We start from the raw sequence: 19,696 nt of genomic DNA, 5'->3' as shown, positions 1-19,696 counted from the left end.
GTGTTGGTGTGGACGATGTGATGAGTAAAACAGATTTAATGTTAGCTTCCATCAGATGTTGGTATAAGGATTAATTGGGAACATGTAGTTGGGGCAGGAAAATTTTAAATGACTTGTATTTATTCTTTTTGCAGATGTTTCTGGTTAAACATGGACATGTCTTTGAAAATTAATCAATTCTTATGCATGTTTTTATGTTTGAATTTGAGTAATTGGTAAACTGAAGATGAAATGCAATCTTGCGTAATATTGCTGAAATCAATTTAAAACTTCATATGTCGTAGTTTATTAAAACATTAAAGTTTTCTCTGTATAAATCTCACATTTTATAGGTCTCCTGTATCTTTACTGAGTTTTTCCATTCATTTTAGTGTATGCATTGGACATTGATAACATGTATTGTTTCTACGAGGACAATTTGATGGCATAGCCTAAAATAAGTGAGCAAAGAGGTAGATGATGGCTATTTGATAGTTATTGATTTGGTCTTTAATTAAAAACAAAATTTAAGATGATTGACTTTGCAATACGAGGATCTGCCTTGAGAGGAATCAGAGGGGAACATAAAAAAATGGATCGCACTTAACAGAATATGACCAGTTAATAATGTCATTCAGATTCAAAAAGTGAAGGCAGCCCATTTAGATCCACAGCACTTTAAAAATCATTTCTCTTTCTTAAGATGCATTTCACAATGCATTCCACGCTAGATGCCAAAGTGATAGAAAAACAATTTTCTTTTAAGGAAAGTAATAACTTGGATCAGTTTGCTTTGAACAAAAGCACTTAGTTAAAGCTCTGCTCTAGAACTTGAGTGCATAAATTCAGTTGACAATCCAGGTAAGTACTGCGATGTGCTGCATTGTCAAAATTCTCTTGTCCTTGGGCAGCTTTGCTGTTCCAAAATTCATGTGGATGTTGAACCATGATGGTAATTTTAGAAGGAGTGGAGCATTCTTTATTTTAAAGCAAAAAAAATTGAGTTTTGTCTCATTACTGTTTGTGGGATCTTACTGTGCACCAAAAGGCTGTCATTAGCTGTTTCAAACGAATTACTTGTAAACAAGGGTGTTGAGATGTTTCTAAGATGCAATGTGGCATAAATGCTGATTTGTTTTATAGATGCATCTGTTCACAGAAACACCTATATAACTACTGTGTAATTTTCTAACTTTTTATCTACTCAATGTTGATTCATTTTTATTAATGCTTTTAAGTAATAACAAATCCTTTTTATTTTATTTCTCCAAAAAGCAGAGTGAAGCAGAGAAAATCCTGTAATGGAGTCAGGTCAGGACCAGGCTGATGGGTTACAAAACAGAAAGGATGACTTAATTAATTTCGGCATCCCTGTGGATTATTCTGTCGATTGCACAAGAAATCAAAGAGAAGGGCTACAGGCAAATGACCCTTTAGAACTACTGCATAGTGGCACCGTGGATACCCAATACAGCATGTGTAGTAAGAACACACCTGGTGACTTAGAGACCAACACTTTACCTCAGACTGACAAGGTTCACCTGGATGATGCAATCTCAAGTACTACAGTCACTGTCTCTTATGTTAATCGGCCCCACCTGTTCTCTTCCCAACGGATACTACAGCATTCCTTGCATGAACAACCATTGCCATCACTCTTTATTCCATCTGTTTGTGTGCAGTCGCAGCAGATATTGTCAGCCTCATTTGATTCATCCGCGTCTACCAATTTTGTTGACTCATCATTTGAGAACTCTGTTTTAGCACAACCTGGTGATCTGGAATCCATTAGAAGAGGACTTGAAAATGGAATAGACTGCAGCACTGTGAACCAACACAGACTAAAGGCACTGGACCTGGATTTACCTTTAGTGGCAACCCCTCTCCATGAATCTGATAGTCCACTTGAACAGAGATTAAATGTGACAGAGGAAATTTTGTATGAACAATCTAGTGCTTCTTCCGATGTGGAAATACAGGACTCTGTGTGCCAGTTTTCTGGAGTAATGGGTCAGGAAAATAAGTGGAGTGACTCTGTAAGTTCTGCTGAAACTCTAGATCAAAACTCAGAAGTGCTTGTAATGAAACTGATTGAGTCAGAGAGCAGACCAACCAACAACGAACAGTGTGAAAGCAAAACCCTGCTGGACAGGATGGACCATTCTGAAATGCAAAATGGTACTGATGTCTTTACTGGGATTAAAACCTCTAGCAGCCAACATACAGAGAGGAAGCTTCAGCCTATGTGCAACTTAAATACAAGTTACAAAGATCAGACCACAATGACGATAAAAACAGAACATAATGAACTTTCAGAGGCAGCAGTATCTGTTAACTCTGAAGAAAGCCTGAGTGGGGACAGTTATGGTAAAACATGTGCAAAAGTTTTGACAGAAAGGGAACATGGTGATTCACCTTTTTGTGATAGAAGTAAACCACCTTCAACTTCCACACAATTGTCACAAAGTTTAAGTGCAGATAGTAACGAGAGGGCAGACACAGAAAGTATCGGGACCAACACATCATCAGGTTGCAAAGTGGCACCCGATGCATGCTGCAGTGACGTGTTGCAGAATTCAGAAAAAGGTAGATATACTTCAGATAAAATTGCAGTCCTTCAAACTGATAACATATCACAACAAAGTACAAAAGCTGAAGAGTGTTTACATGACCAAGAAATAGCTTTATCATTTGACCTAAAGAATGGAGAAATGCATTGTTCAGGAAAGGATGCTATAGCCACTCAAAATAGCTCTGTGCAAGCTCGTTGCAGCTCAGCCGATAATACGCTTTGTCCATCTAGTGGAGATCTGGCATCAAATATTAAAGTAACTGAACAGTCTCCAAATCATGAAAATAATTGGAGGGAACCCCAAAAACAAACTTGTGCTAATGATACAGATGATAACCTCCTTGTGGCTGAACCAAATTTGATCCCCGAATCGTCACAGATAGTTAACAATGTACGTGAGAATAGCAGAAATTCAGCCTCATTCAATAAACAAACACTTCCTTCCTTGGCGAAGTCATCAGCTTTGGAAAGTAACCATCCCAGGATTAAGCCCTGCTCTCTTGAATTGCATAAGCTAAATGTTCTTGAAACTGAGGGAAAGTGTGATGTTCGGGGATATGTGTTAGATCTGAAAAGGAATAACGTTGCTTCAATGTCATGTAGCATTTCTATGAGTCTATCTTTATCCAAGTCTGGCAAAAGCATTGGTCGTGAAGAGGAGGCAGAACCTGCTGAGAACTGCGACAGTAAAGGTGGCCAGAGCCCCAGTAATGATAATGTATGTAAAGCCTTGTCTGTCCAGGCAGAGCAGCAAATCCCAAATAGGAGAAAGCAGACCTTCATCACGAAGTACGAGGACAATGAGGTAGTTTGCATCTCTGATGAGGAAGTTGTTGATTGTTCGGTTGCAAAGACTGACACACAACATGATTGGAATCGGCCTCAGGTTCGGGATAGTAAGAAAAGAAGGGTGGCATGTCAACAGCATTTGAATCGGACGTTTGAGGATCGACCACTCCAGAATGCTGAACCCAAGCATTTTGAAAGGAAAATTTTGCCACCAAGGCAGAGAGGAATGAGACTGGAGCAAATTGTGCAAAATATAGTCACTCAACCGAAGTCAAGAACATCTAATAGCCTTGGTGAGAGACTGAGACGAAGCAGGGATGGATCAATTCCTACTCCTACCAGGTTTCAACCGCCGAGACACAAGTCATCTAGTTCCGTTGCAGAACAGAAGTCCAAAGGCTGTGCTGGATCTCTTCCTTGCATCAAGGATTCCTCTCAAAAAATGAGTTTAGAATGTAAAATGCAAGAACAATGCGAACTGAACCAAGAGGAAGGCAGCACAACAGCTGTGGAGAAACTGAACAGAAATAAATCTACCTCAATTCCAAGCTCCTGTCACGGACGTGCAACAAAACTGAGCACTCCAGTTTCCTTTGGCAAGTCTTTATGCAATGCATCTTCGTCTTCAAAGCAGTCAACAGAGACCCACTGGGAGGGGCGTACTTCATCCGACAAGCATAGGTTCGGTGAGCCTGAGCTCAAATGTATAAATGGGAACAGGAGAAAGCACTCAGGAAGCTCCAGGAATGCCTGCGTGTCATCCCGGCCACGATCTTCCCAGCCAAGAACGTCGGGCACAGTAAGGAAGAGAGTACATAAATCAGCGGGTAAAAAGCGGCAGTCACAGCGGGGACGGCCCTCGATGTTCTTTGCACCTGAAGAGCCTGAGATAAAACTCAGAGCCTTGTCTCTTAAGGCTGAGGATCGTCGAGAAAGATATGATAGTTTTTCACCTTATGTTAGGGTAGAAGCAAAGGGTTATTCAATGTGTACAGTAGTAAACTATTCCGAAGAGGATAATAATAATCTTAAACAAAAGAAACATTCCCAGCAGCAGTCACATGGTGCAGTTCCAAAATCATCTTGCTTGACACTGGGCTCTGTAGTAAATGAGGCCGCTCATAAAAGCTTTCTAGTCTGCTGTCTTTGTGGCCTGTCTGCAAATGCAATGGAGCAAGGTGATCTTTTTGGACCTTTCTATCCCAGGGGATATACATCTTCCAGTAACCAGACTTCCCGATCAAAAGGGGTAAAGGCTGAGCAAGCTGGCACTGTTGTCTCTAGCTCTACTTGTAATTCCATTAGGAATGTAGTAAATAAAACTACTGCACAAAACCAAGAGTCTAGAACGAGGGAAGGGGCAACGACTCGTGGCCAGAAACGTAGAAGTGTTGATGGTGTGGAAGAGACCTCAAAATGTTCAGAAAGTAAGAAGGCCAAGAATGAGCCAACTTTGGAAGAGTGGTACCAGCCCCCATTGGTCCCAATGGACGCTAATGAATATTGGATGCATGAAGACTGTGTGACTTGGTGTGCTGGTGTATTTCTTGTAAGAGGAAAGTTATATGGGTTGTTGGAAGCTATCAACGTTGCACAGGAGACGGTAAGTAAGGCGAGGAATTGTAGAGTACTTATAGAATTTAACGTGTTTGTTTCTTAAGTAACCTTTTAAATGCTCAGCTTCTGGGCTATTGTAAATGAACAAAAGGCAATACATCAACAGTCTGATATTCCACAATCATGCTTTGCGATTTCAGATTACTCAGAGAAAGGAAAAGCAATTTTCGTTTTCAAAAAATTTCAAAAATATTTATTTTCGTTGTAATGAATCCTCAGTAGAGTAACCAGGAGAACAGTTTATTAAATTAAAACTTAAGTTAGTGTTGATCTCAGAACCATTTTAGAGAGTTTTATAATTGCCTTGCATTGTAAGTTTGAATAAGTGTGCAGCGGAAATTAAATGAACCACAATGGTTTGCAATTCCAACTTAAACTTTACAAAGGCAAAATGAGAAATGTCTTATCCTGTGGATGCGATCAGAGTTTCACTTGTTTAATTGGCTAACCCACGTTCAACAACAGTGTAGTGCCGTGCATTGACATTTAAATAATATTTCCAGATAACTAGTTTGGTGTGGGAAAACTGTCTTTTTAAAATTTTCTGCTTTTTCTAAGAGAGCAAATGAGAAGAGGTTTCACTTCCAGTTTCTTGAAGCTAGGAACTCCCTGAACATTGTAGAGGGATGGGCTTTGCATGTTTGTTCAACAGTCCATTTCTTGTGGTTCTTAATTTTAAAAGCCAGAGTCCATGTTGACCATTTGTATTATTCTTTGCTCCATTCTCTTTCCTTCTGTGATTTCCCACTCCTTTTCTTCCCCACCCCCTCCCCTCATACAATTGTGCCCAATAACTTGAAGCAAGGGAATACAGAATTTCTGGATGACTCCCACATCCTCGCCCTGAACCATTGTCTGACTTTCTACCTTCCTGTCACAATCTACAACTGCTGATTGTGATAGAAGTTTAGATTTATTCATTTTAAGTTAATATTTTGGTGAAAGCCTAAAAGTATTTGTGATTCTGGAAATACTCGAATTGAGTGCTGATATGATACAAAATTAATGTCCAATCAGTATATGCAGATGCTGCATTTTAGGACAAAGCTTGACTTGGAGCACATTTGTACAATTTTGCAATGCAGCTTCTAGTTTTGTAGAATGGAACCATGTAAAAATTTATTTTAAGAATTTGTTAAAACAATTGTTTCTGGTTCCAGTGGAAATTTGATTGTAATTAGTACAGGAAGTCAAATGCTGATATGACGGATAGTTGACAAGGCTTTGGCAGTCCCACAAGGTAGCTGTAATGAGGCTTGACTGTATTCACTTTGTTCCACTGTAATTAAACAAGGCCACTAGCTCAAATTTACCTCCATTTATAGCAGTACTGAAGTCTATTTTCATCAGTCCAGAGGTTAGATTTTTTTAAATAGCTACAGTAGTTGTGATTAGTTAACAATAGAAGTAATGTAATTCGTATCATTCTTTCAGTTGCGATTTCTGAATTTCCTAGTCATCATTCTGAGGACTTGTATTTCACACAAAGAACTGAGTTTAATGTCTAAGGTCTCGAGCTTGATGTATAGAGGATATGCCCTAAATGTTACAACTGATTGCACTAATGGACCTGTGACAAAATGTATTTTTGCCTCCAGCTCTTAACTAACTTTCAAAAAGCCTTTTCTCTCATTTCATATTTATGGTTTATTCTCTTGTGATACAGTTATATGCTCCTGTATTTATTTTTTATTGTACACTTGTCTTTACATTCTTCCTTCGGAAACTTTGGGAAAAACTCTCGAGCAGGAAATCCAGTGGTCCACCTCAAAGAGGCTCTTGTTTGTAACCATCTTTATACCAGCACGTAAAGTGGGTTCTGTATGGCAAGAGGTTTTGTGGAGCTCCTAGATCCCAACCAATTAAGGGAAATCACTAGCACAGCACGTATAACTATCTTGGTGGATGTGAACCCGTAATTCAGAATCAGAGACTCCAGTCATGGGGTCTATTTAGACAGAGATTTGAGACTGCACCTTTTAGCTACCAGCTGGGAATATTCCCAATAAAGCAAAGATTCACTCCAGTGAATGATGGGATAGTTTATCAAAAAGCTCATTAATGGAGAGAGAACCTTTCTCATTCAAGTATCGTGAGGAAATAGAAATTCTTTTTGATCTTAAATTTTGCTTGTGGCTTATTAATATCGACTACATCTAAAATATCTATTTCTGCAGGCATTTTAAATATTTAAGTTTTATTTTCTGTTGGTTTTTGTTAAGGATCTGAAAGCTTTTAGCTATGAATATTTAATCCATTGTGGTCCGTGAAAAGATTTTCTTTCCACCTAATACAGAATTGAGTACAAGAATTATGTTCCTTGCTTGTTCAATGAAACCAGAGAGAGACGAGTCCAATAAGATTGAAATTAGTTGTTGTATTGGTGATATCCCGCCAAGGATTGTTGCTCCACACAGTGCTCTAAACAACATTTAACTACTATATTTGAAGCCTTGTCACTTGTTATGGCAGACCTTTAGTTACATCTTGTCACATGGATGCCTTCTGGAATTGCTGTTGTAAAACAAACATATTGCACATTTATATTGAGGAACGCTAAAGGAAAATGCTGCAGTTACTTAAAATCTGATAAGGGTGACTGAAGAAGCCATTGGTGTTTGAACTACTACTTGTGCAAAAGTGTTTTCCTTTTTAAATTGTGAATTGAACCTAAAATTGAGTTGCATTGATGCCAGTGTAGCTGTACTTCATTATTCCCTGTTCCCTGCCCAACATTGTGTGTGTGTGTGTGTGTATTTATATAATATATACACAAGGCCTGAAGCTACTTGAATTATTTAGTGAGCAATTGATTTAAAGAATATTGGGCTGGATGGTTCTTTACTGTGCTCTGTAGGAAACCGCTGTTCAGCACATCTTCAACTTCGGGGTCTCTGCAGTGCAGAAATACAGAAAATTCTGCTGCTGAACTTGCCACTGAGTTAAGAAGGCCAGATGCACACAGGGCTAAGGGAGGTGCTGGGGTAGGGTGAGGGGCTCCCCTGCTCGGGGTCTAGTTGCCACTCGTGGTCTGCTCTGCCTGATGGAGGGTAACATGGAAGCTTCTACCTTGGTCCATTGAACCTGATCCAGCCCGTTAACCTGGAACTACTCCTATAAATTTTGCAAAACCATGATGTTCCATTTTAGACAATGTTGACATTTGATCTCTTTATTAGTGTATATTCAAAGTGTTTCTTGCTTTCTCTTGTTGCTTGGTTTGTACTAGTAACCCAGTTGACTGCTTAGGCATGCGACCTAGTGTGGTTCCCTGTGGAAGATTGCTGCTGGGTATTTTGTGGAAACTGATGTAATTTCTAGTCCTACCCCTGGCCCTTTTTCCTCCCTCCCTATGACACTGTACCTGAACTCAAAACTTTTTTTAGGAATTAGTGTTATAGTCATAAAGTTGGATAGCACAGGAGGACCTGAGGGCTACCACGACCTATACCTTGACGACTTCAAGTGCTTGTTGCGATGCTTCCTAACTATCGTGAGAGTATCCACCACCACCAACTTTTCAGATTCCAACCACTGTGTGTGTGTGTGTGTGGGGTGGGGTGCGGGGGAGGGGAGGGAGGAGAGGAGTCCTCTTCAGATTCTCTCTAAGCCTCCTACCTCTCATCTTAAACCTATCCCCTTTATTCTTACACAACACCACCACGGGGAAAAGGTTCTTGGTATCTACCTTGTCTATCCCCCTCATAATTTTGTACACCTCTATCAGGCCACCCTCAGCCTCTGTCACTGCAGTGACGATAAACCCAGTCTATCCAATCTCTCATTATAACTGAAGTGCTGTAATCCAGGTAGCATCCTGTACCTTCTCCAGCATAATCAAATCTTTTCCTATAGTGTGACAACCAGAACAGCACACAGTACTCCAAGTGTAGCCTAAGGTTTTATAATGTTGTAACATGATGTCCCAGTTCTTCTGTCCTATGCCACAGCTGATGAAGACAAGTATCCTGTATGCCTTCTTCATCACCCTCTCCACCTGTTCTGCCACTTACAGGGACTTGTGAACACTAAGGTCCCTCTGTTCATCAACATTTTAAGCCCCTGGCATTTTGTATGTGGCAAACTCATGTTTGCCTTCCCAAAATGCATCACCTCACACTTGTCATGAATAAGTTCCATTTGCTGTTCTGCCCAACTTTCCAGCTGATGTATATCATGCTGTTGTCTTAGACAAACTTTTTCACAATATATAGCACCACCAATTTTCATGTCATCTGCAAGCTTACTAGTCCTAACTTCCCACATTCGCATCCAATTCATTAATGTATGTCACTGACATCAAGAGTCTCAGCATCCTTCTGTACACCAGTGGTCCAATCAGGAAAAACAATCCTCCACCACTATCTCTGCCTCCTATTACTAAACCAATTTTAGATCCACTTTGCCTTGGATCCCATGGGCTCTAACCCTTTGCACTAGCCTACATGTAGGACTTTGTCAAAGACCTTGCTAAAGTCCAGCATTTACTGCACTGCTCTCATCAAATGCTTAGTTATGTCTTCAAAAAATACTTTTAAAAAAACAAATTAGTGATATAGGATTTCCAATGAACAAAGCCACACTGTCTATCCCCAACCAATCCTCACCTTTCCATGTGTAGATAAATACTGTCCCTTAGAAGGGGGTGGAAGAAATTGTTATCTTTGATTGTGGGTTTGAAAATGTATTTTATATATCCTTGACATGATGCAATAAAACTAAGCCAAAATAATGATTTCAAGAAATCAAATACCAGAATATTTTGCCTACAGATTAAAAATTTAAACATTTTTTTTACTATCACTGTCTTTCCTATTTCATTAACCATAGTGTATGCATTTCCTTCCAGTGATGTGATAATCAAGTGGACTTATGATTGTTAGTGTACGTATATTATGTAACAAACATTTGTCAAGCAATTTTTTTGTAAGATTGTATCTCTTTTAGTGTGCAGACTAAATGAACTTAATGAACAAAAGCTTTTCTTATCAGACATGCTGCTACTTCTTGCTGTGTTCCAGCATTTATTTTGTGAAGTCATTTCAATTTTTTTAAATTAAAAAAAAATTTTATATACAGCGTGGTGACAGGCCCTTCCGGCCCAACGAGTCCGCGCTGCCCATTTTAAACCCAAATTAACCTACCCGTACGTCTTTGCAATGTGGGAGGAAACTGGAGCACCCGGAGGAAACCCACGCAGACATGGGAGAACATGCAAACTCCTTATAGACAGTGACGGGAATCTAATCCCGATGGCTGGCACTGTAATAGCGTCGCGCTAACCGCTACGCTACCGTGCCGCCCCATTTCTCATCTGCTATGTTTACAATGTGATATCTGCTATTGTATACAAACCACATTCCATATGATGATGTCTATTCTTCACACTTTGCTGGAGAGCGAGATTATTTCTTTTATATTTAATTAAGCAAAATAGTCAATTTGTCTGTTTTTGTCTCTAGTTACTGACGATCACATTTTTCAAGTAATTTTGAGTTTAGGTTAACGTGGCATTTTGGTGTCCTCTTGTTGCAGGGCTGTTTTATATTGTGTACTTTTTAATATCCCGGGTTAAAGTGCATACATAGACTTTAATTTTTCCATCTATCTTGTACCCCAGCTAAGGGGTTTAAGTGTCATGGTAAACCAAACATTATTTTGGAACTTAAGAGCAGGATCAAGGTATACAGGAAGCACATACAAATTGAATCAGCTAAGTGAATCATCCATCTAGCTCAGCAAAAATAAACTAGCCACATTTATATTTAAATGGAGATTAGGTTTTTAAAAATCTGATGGTGCTTAGAGCATTAGATGCTGACATTTGTCACTTGGGCATTTTCCTATAAGCAGAGAGCTTGTATTCCATGGTTTTCCTAAACGTAATATCTACAGGTATTTAAAGCACATGATTAGAAATCCCTTAATCAGCTCTCTGACTTTCTTCATCTTCCTCCACATTCCCCATGCTTGAAACCTTTTGGTTGTGAGTTCAGTATTCCACATGTAATCATTTGTATGTAGACAGTATTCTACCTGAAATTAGCAGTGTGAGTACCAAATGCATTCATGTCTGACTTATTCTGTGGAATTCCAGTCAATTTCTTCTGCAAGTTGAAACTGAGGGTGGTATTGAGTTGGAGTTGACATTTGTGTCATAATTTGACCAGCCATAAAGAGACAACTCACTTCCCAAAAGAAGGCATATGTCCCTTCATTTAATTTTAATGTAAACATTGGAATTCATAATAGTTGTTGAATTAGACTGTGCCAGATTTACAGCTCACCTAAAGCTTCTTGGGATGTGAATGACCAGACGGCCTCACCCACTGCACCTGAGGCCTCCAGTAAATTGCATTTGTTTCCAGTGGCAAATAAATCTTGAGCAGTGTATCCTGAAGCCCCATCCCTAGATGTCCTGGTGGTCTCTCACAGCTGTCAGAGTTATGTGACAAAACTTTTAAATATTTTAGAAACATTCAAATAGATTTAAATAATTTTAAACAGTGTTAATTTTAAGAATTTAAGGATCTTAAAGTAATTAAAATAAAGGATCTCAAACACCTTTCGCAAAGTTATGTGTCTGATTTTCTGTCTTTGACACGTCAGTGTTCCATGATGGGGTCTCAATGCAGAAAAGCAGGTCAGATGGGTTGGTATGTGATCACAGCAGTTGACTATACATGTGGGAGGTCCATAATGTGCAGGAGTCTAAATGGCTGGCTGCTGGTGGTTCCTCAAAGAGTTCAATGTAAAATATTCACACCAGGATGGATGTGTGGTGTAAAGAAAATTCAGCATTTTTTTTAAGTCTTCTGTGACCTGAAGGTATCCTAAGGAGTTTATAGCCAATAAAGTACATTTTGAAGTGTAGTCATGGTTGCATTCAATTTGTGCTCAGCAAGATCTTTTATTTTTATATATATATATATATATATATATAAAAAAAGGTGTAATAATAGATGAATAGTTGAGAGTAGCTGTGAATATGGGTGCAAATTGCAACAAGAAGCTTATCTTGTCCATAGATTTGATTTGCAAAAAGATGTAAGGTATTTTATTACAGCAATCCTTTTAAAGATATTAAAACAAGCAGATTGCTTCATGATTGTATTTTCTGGTCTTGAACCTGAAGTTTACAAACTGCTACAAAAGCCCACTTATTGGTCTCTGGTTTTGTAAAAAAATGATGGGCTGGATCACACACAATCCAACCCACCAACCACTCTCGCCAACCCGCCCTTCCACCTTCCCCCAACCTACTCATGTTAGCCCCACGGTTGTACTAACTTGTGTCTGCTCAATTCCCATTGATCATGCGGCCTCTTCCATAGCTGTTCCATGAGTCAAGCAGGCCACAAGTAGTGATTGGGCTCAAAGTGTCATATCCTGAGACCCTGCTCCTACTCTACTATTGTCCCAACAGTAATCAGAGACTTTAAGAATAATTGAAATTGATTTAAAAATGATTTAAAATGATAAAATTACTTTGTTTTTAGTTAAATGCATTTATTTAAAGTGAAATAAAAATAAATTAAACTTTTAGCCAAATTTACCTTTTAATGAAGGGTCAGCAACCCAATTCAAATGACTGGGTCCATTTTGTGGTTGGCATAAAGCTGAGTGTCCAGATACATGTTGTACCTGGCCCTTTGGTTAAATGCACCTGCCCTTTATGCACTTGAGCACCATGACTGTTACACAGATGGTCAATAATACTTACAAATTAACAAAACCTGTAATTCTAAGATTTGATTTTTTTTCAATATAATCATTAAATAACAGAAGGAGACCATTTGGCCTGTTGAGCCCATGCCAGCTCTCTGCAAATGCAATCCCTTTGGCCGTTATGAATGATTTCATCTGCCTTCGGGCAGTGAATTCCAGATTGTTTGCTGTGTGGAAAAGAAAATCCTCATTGCTCTCTTACCATCACTTTTAAGTACAGTGGCATGCAAAAGTTTGGGCACCCCTGGTCAAAATTTCTGTTGCTGTGAATAGTTAAGTGAGTAGAAGATGAACTGATCTCCAAAAGTCATAAAGTTAAAGATGAAACATTCTTTTCAACATTTTAAGCAAGATTAGTGTAGTATTTTTGTTTTGTACAATTTTAGAGTGGAAAAAGGAAAGGTTTGGGTACCCCAAGAGATTTGAGTTTTCAGATAACTTTTACCAAGGTCTCAGACCTTCATTAGCTTGTTAGGGCTATGGCTTATTCACAGTCATCATTAGGAAAGGCCAGGTGATGCAAATTTCAAAGCTTTATAAAGCTTCCTCAAACCTTGTCCCAACAATCAGCAGTCATGGGCTCCTCTAAGCAGCTGCCTAGCACTCTGAAAATTAAAATAAATGATGCCCATAAAGCAGGAGAAGGCTATAAGAAGATAGTAAAGCATTTTCAGGTAGATGTTTCCTCAGTTCGTAATGTAATTAAGAAATGGCAGTTAACAGGAACGATGGAGGTCAAGTTGAGGTCTGGAAGACCAAGAAAACTTTCTGAGAGAACTGCTCGTAGGATTGCTGGAAAGGCAAATCAAGACCCATGTTTGACTGCAAAAGAGCTTCAGGAAGATTTAGCAGACTCTGGAGTGGGGTGCACTATTCTGCTGTGCAGTGACACCTGCACAAATATGACCTTCACGGAAGAGTCATCAGAAGAAAACTTTTCCTGCATCCTCGCCACAAAATTCAGCATCAGAAGTTTGCAAAGGAACATCTAAACAAGTCTGATGCATTTTGGAAACAAGTCCTGTAGACTGATGAAGTTAAAATAGAACTTTTTGGCCGCAATGAGCAAAGGTATGTTTGGAGAAAAAAGGGTGCAGAATTTCATAAAAAGAACACCTCTCCAACTGTTAAGCACGGGGGTGGATCGATCATGCTTTGGGCTTGTGTTGCAGCCAGTGGCACGGGGAACATTTCACTGGTAGAGGGAAGAATGAATTCAATTAAATACCAGCAAATTCTGGAAGCAAACATCACACCATCTGTAAAAAAGCTGAAGATGAAAAGAGGATGGCTTCTACAACAGGATAATGATCCTAAACACGCCTCAAAGCTCACAATGGACTACCTCGAGGCATAAGCTGAAGGTTTTGCCATGGCCCTCACAGTCCCCTGATCTATACATCATCGAAAATCTGTAGATAGACCTCAAAAGAGTAGTGCATGCAAGACGGCCCAAGAATCTCACAGAACTGGAAGCCTTTTGCAAGGAAGAATGGACGAAAATCTCCCAAACAAGAATTGAAGGACACTGAGCTAGCTACAGAAAGCATTTACAAGCTGTGATACTTGCCAAAGGGGGTGTTACTAAGTACTGACCATGCAGGGTGCCCAAACTTTTGCTTCGGGCCCTTTTCCTTTTTTGTTATTTTGAAACTGTAAAAGATGGAAATAAAAAAAGTAATCTTGCTTAAAATATTAAAGAAATGTGTCATCTTTAACTTTATGCCTTTTGGAAATTAGGTCATCTTTTACTCGCTTAGCTATTTACAGTAACAGAAATTTTGACCAGGGGTGCCTAAACTTTTCCATGCCACTGTATATGTCCTCTGGTTTTCAATCCTTCTGTCAATGGAGATAGGTTTTCCTTTTTTCTCTCTGCCTGGACCCTTCTTGATTTTGAACACCTTGCAGTCTGCTCGACTGCACAGAGAGAAATCCCTGTTTCTCCAATCTAATCATGCAATTCAACTCCCTCATCTCTGGAACCATTCCACTAAATTTTTTCTGTACCCTCCCTGGGACCTTCACATCTTTCCTACAATGTAGTGACCAGAATTGGACACAATATACTCTAATTATAACCTCATTTTATCAAACTTGAGATGCCATATGCTTTTAAAAATTGCTTTTTCAAGCGGTCGGTTTTCAAATTTAGTGCAAACAACTCCAGGTATCTCTGTACCGCTTTAAATTTCATCAGCAATGTGTCTGCCTAAACCATCAGTGTGTCTGTAATCCTCTTGGAGTCTATCACTATCCCCATGGTTTACCACACTTACAAGTTCCATGTCTTCTGTAAATTTCAAAATGGTACTTTGTGCATACAAATCTCAAGTCATTAATGTATATTAAATAAAGCAGTAAACAACTATTCACCGTGATTCCCTTTCCTGTTACGAAGACAATATTGTATCCGCATTGCTGCTGTTCCTTTTAATCCACAGGCTTCAATTTTGCTGACAAGCTTATTATGTGGCACTTTATCAAAAGCCCTTTGAAAGCTGGTACACATTGACTTCATCGGCCCCCACTGTCACATTAAAAAATACTCAAACCAAGTTATTTAAGTAAATTGTTTTTGACTAAAGAAAAATGCAGTAGTTTTCCTTTATTCCCTTACTTATCAAATGAACAATTCATTTTGTTCTTGATTGTTTTAGTAGATTCCTGATCAATGTTAAGTTAATGTATTTGTTGAGTTTATCATTGTAAACTCTTTTGAACATTGGCCACCTCACAGTACTGTGGTACTAGCCCAGTGCATAAGGAGGTTATTTTAATGGGAAGTGCTAGGCATAATCTTCCACAGAATTATTAGTTCTGCGCACAACAATTCTGTGGAAGATTATGCCTAACACTTGTGCAGTTTTGATCCTTAAACCAGATGTATTCCAGCTGGAACTGGTGATGTATCAACCTCTATCTGCCTGCCTAGTATCTTAGCTATCATTTACTATAACTTGGGTAGTATCCTCTTCTTTGGACATGCAAATGACTGATTTAGTACCTATATTATGGCCTCTACTTGCCTGTATAAATATTCGTATTTAGTCCTATTTCTCCCTAAATCATTAATTTATTTGCCTTTTGATTCCCTTTTATGTTAGCTTTTGGTCTACACTCATATTCCCTCTGCCTTTTTCTTTTAAGCATTTGTTCTTCCAATGTTTGTTGTGATTCTTACTACACTTCTCCATTTTACATATGTCCATACTTGCTCTTATTTCTGCACTATCGGTATTTGTATTTGCAAGTGAGGGGACAGTGGGGGGGGGGCGGTGGTGGAGGCATGGGTAAGAGTTGGAAAAAGACTTTGGAATAGGCTGTTGGTAGTGAAGAATTGAAGAAAGAAATTACTGCTCTAAACAAATAACATACTTTATTTCTCTGATTAAAAAGAATGGCCTTAAAAGCTACTTGTGCTCATCTTTGTCAAATCCTCTTACTGCTGCTAACCTAATTATTACCTAATGCAAACAAATGCAAAGACCCTACTGAAAGGAGGACTATGCTGTGATGTGGACTTAAGCCAACCAGTGTAGCATGATACTCCAGTAGGGATTGTTCATGGAACATGGAATATAAAATCATACAGCACAGAAACAGGCCCTTCAACCAATGATGTTCTGCTGAACTGTTTAAGCTAACGTCACCTAATTAAACTATTGTCCATATTCTTGCATTCTCTGCATCTATCTAAGAGCCACTTAAATGCCTCTATTGTATCTGCCTCCATAATGACTCATGGCAGTGCATTCCAATCACCCACCACTCTGTGTATATACAAAAAAAAATTGCCCTGCACATCTCCTATGAACTTTCCCCCTCTCACCTTGATTGCATATCTTCCAGCATTAGACATTTCAACCCTGGGTAAAAAGATACTGGATGTCTGTCTATGCCTCTCATAATTTTATAAACTTCTATCAGGTCTCCCCTCAGCTTCTGCTGCTCCAGGGAAAACAACCCAAGTTTGTCCAACCTCTCTTTATAGCATATGTCTTCTAATCCAGGCAACATCCAGGTAAACCTCTACTGCACCGTCTCCAAAGCCTCCACATCCTTCCTATAATGGGGCGACCCCAGAATTGAATGTAATTCTCCAGATGCAGCCTAACCAGAGTTTTATAATGCTGCAATGTAACTTCCTGACTCTTGAACTCAATGCCTCAGCTAATAAAGGCAAGTATCCCGTACTCATGGTTGTGTATAAGTACTAAAGCATACAAGTCTCGTCTACTCATCCACATGGAGCAACATAGAAGTCTCATCTACTCTTGTAATCTGTCACGCATTGGTCAATTTGTGCTTGATTTCTATTAATTGCTGAATAGGCTGTATAAATTTGGTGTGTTTTCAATATTACTTGAGTAATCCTAAATCAGAATGTCAATCACTTGTGTCTCCAGCTTGAGTAAAACAAAATTAATTGGAACACTGATTTAATCTTTGACTCTCCATGTTCCTAAATAGCTCACAAAACAGAACAGAGGCAAAAGAACACAAGTTTGATACCTATATTCTTTGAATCTCCTTGTACATGTGTCCTTTACTTCATTCATGTGCATGTTTCAGGTTTCTCGTTTGAACCTTTAGTGGCTGGATGTGGAAGCAAAACATATCTTTCATTCACTGGAGAAAAGGAAGTACAGACTCTTTCCTTTCCCCAGCCACCAACCCCCATACCAGTCCTCAACTATTTGTCTAAACTATAGATGTTGCCTTATGCCTGACAACACCTTCACAATTGCCTGGCTCTGAATGCACTAGTCAGCTGTAAATATTCTGTCATTTAGCCCCTGTGATGTAAATTTCTGTTTTCTTTTAATTTTGTGTTGTTCATTTCTTCTCATCATCCCCCAAGCAAATACATGTAAAGTTCACAATGTGTGCCCAGCTATTCTGTGATTCCTTCTTAAGTAATTTTAGTTAAGTATTTGGTGCGTTCCATTGGAAGGAAAGTAGGTACCTCCTGTCCCACATTCGTCACTTGCAGGTGCTCAGGATTTAACTGCAATTTGCAGATGTAGTATTGGTGTTTAAGAGGCTGTTAGGCAAATGAAAATGCAGGGAATGGAGGGATATGGATCAAGTACAGGTAGAAGAGATTTAGTTTAATTCAGCATCGTGTTTGGCACTGACATCAAGGGCTGAATGGCCTGTTCCTTTGCTGTACTGTTCTATGCTATACTTTTGTATAAGAATACTGCAGAGCATTCGGTGTCATTGCCCTGGGGGTCTCGGTTATGTAGTATAGTACCTGGATGGGATGCTCATCCAATTAAATGAAACTGGAATTGAAAGGCTTATGAATAAGTGTCAGATTCACGATATACAAGAACATTGAAGAGATTAGAGTGGAAGTGAAAGGTAAATTACAGGGGCTAAGTGTCAGTCAGCCTTTGTCAGCCCTTTCACCTCTCACAAGGTTGCAGTTTTGTGCTCTAGAGACAAGCACAAAGTATCCAGACTGACATTTCAGTGCAGAGGGAGGGAGTGCTGCATGGTCAGTGGTGCCAATTTTTGGGTGAGACATTAAACCGAGGCCCCTTTTGTTCTCAGCTACGGCAGACAGGCCTGCAGTTTAACCAGTCCTGCTGGGCATCTGTTCAATCACAAACTGAGGCATTTCCTCTATAGTCTTGGCCATTATTTGTCCTTCAGTCATGATCATAAAATCTCCCCCCTCCCCCACCCTCCTACCTTCCCCTCTCACCTGGACTCGCCTAGCACCTGAACTCACCTATCACTTGCCTGTGTGTGCTCCTCCCCATCCACTGACCACCTTATTTTTCTGCCCTCTTCCTTTCCAGTCCTGATGAAGGGTCTCAACCCGAAATGTCAACTGTTTATTTCCCTCCATAGATGCTGTTTGACCTGCTGAGTTTCTCCAGCACTTTTTGTGAATGTTGCTCCAGATTCCAGCATCTGCAGAATCTCTTGTGTCTCAGATTATCTTATTATTACACTGCTGTTGTGTCACTGTGCGTTAATAACAGTGACCATGCTTCTAAAGTACTTAATTGGCTGTAAAGTGTTTTGGGATTATCTGAAGCAGTGGAAGGCACAATGTTAGTGGAAGTCTCTCTTTTCCTTTCCTGTATGAAAAAAGATAAGTGAGTAGAACAGAAAGACTTGCATTGATCTGAGGAAAGAGTAAACAAACTCTTCTGGACAAATCCTTCCCTGTAAAGCAGCCCACTAAATTAGCTGTATAATTACTCAGAGTGTACATCATTCATCAGCAAATAAATGAAACTGGCTGCTTATTTTGTTCATACCCAATCTTCCACTTCCAGCATAACCTAAATGTATTTATTTGCTTTTTGCTAGTGATTACGTCGTGAATCTCTGGCAGCGGCACTCTCATGGGTCAAGTGTCTTTTTGTACATTGAGGAGACAAATAAGGCATTGGCAATGGGACGGATTAGTTAATTGTTGCAGAGGGTTCTTTGGGGAAGAGTGACCAAAACATAAAATAATTTTTCATGAAAATAACTTAATCCAAAACTAGGGTTCTAACCCTTAACAAAGGAAACTATGAAGGTCTGAATTGCTATGGAAAAACTGGGGTGGTTTATTGAAAGGCTTGATAATGGACAGGCAAGGCTGACATTTAAAGAACAAATCAATGACTGTAACGATTATGTATTTCTTTCTTGGCACACAAAATACAAAAGGAAAAGCATCTTAGTCATTCCTTATTTAAAAAAAAGTTAAGGATTGTATTCACTTCAACTGGAGTTGTCTAAAGTTTCCAGAAAAAATATCCAACTTGAGGACTGGGGGCAGTTTGGTCTTCACAAGAGATTGGTTAGGAGAGAAAAAATGGGGTATTAGAGTAATCTTGCAAGGAATATACAAGTAAATGCTTTTACAAGTATGTATTTTTAAAAAAATAAAGTCAAATGAAGGTTCCTATAGTCAGAAGTGGAAGAATTTGTAACAGGGAATTAAGAAATAAAGAAATGTCAATTAAACAAATACATTGTTTCTGTCTTCACAGAAGT

The 19,696-nt window shown here is 39.2% G+C and overlaps 1 protein-coding gene across 3 annotated transcripts in view; it reads left to right on the top strand.

Annotated features, from left to right (window-relative positions):
* The window catches only part of si:dkey-94l16.4 (uncharacterized), a 33,758-nt gene that overhangs the window by 1,758 nt on the left and 12,304 nt on the right, over positions 1-19,696 (top strand). For 2 of the 3 annotated variants that reach the window (XM_052032915.1, XM_052032916.1), the window contains exon 2: positions 1,258-4,943. In XM_052032915.1, coding sequence (XP_051888875.1) covers positions 1,281-4,943 — 3,663 coding nt within the window. In that variant the 5' untranslated portion in view covers positions 1,258-1,280. Of the gene's footprint in view, positions 1-1,254; positions 4,944-19,696 lie in introns of all 3 variants that reach the window. The other variant, XM_052032914.1, reaches the window with a different exon arrangement.

Source organism: Pristis pectinata, chromosome 18 (genome assembly GCF_009764475.1).
Source record: "Pristis pectinata isolate sPriPec2 chromosome 18, sPriPec2.1.pri, whole genome shotgun sequence".
Classification (NCBI taxonomy): Eukaryota; Metazoa; Chordata; class Chondrichthyes; order Rhinopristiformes; family Pristidae; genus Pristis; species Pristis pectinata.
This window is presented reverse-complemented; position numbering and strand designations above follow the sequence as displayed.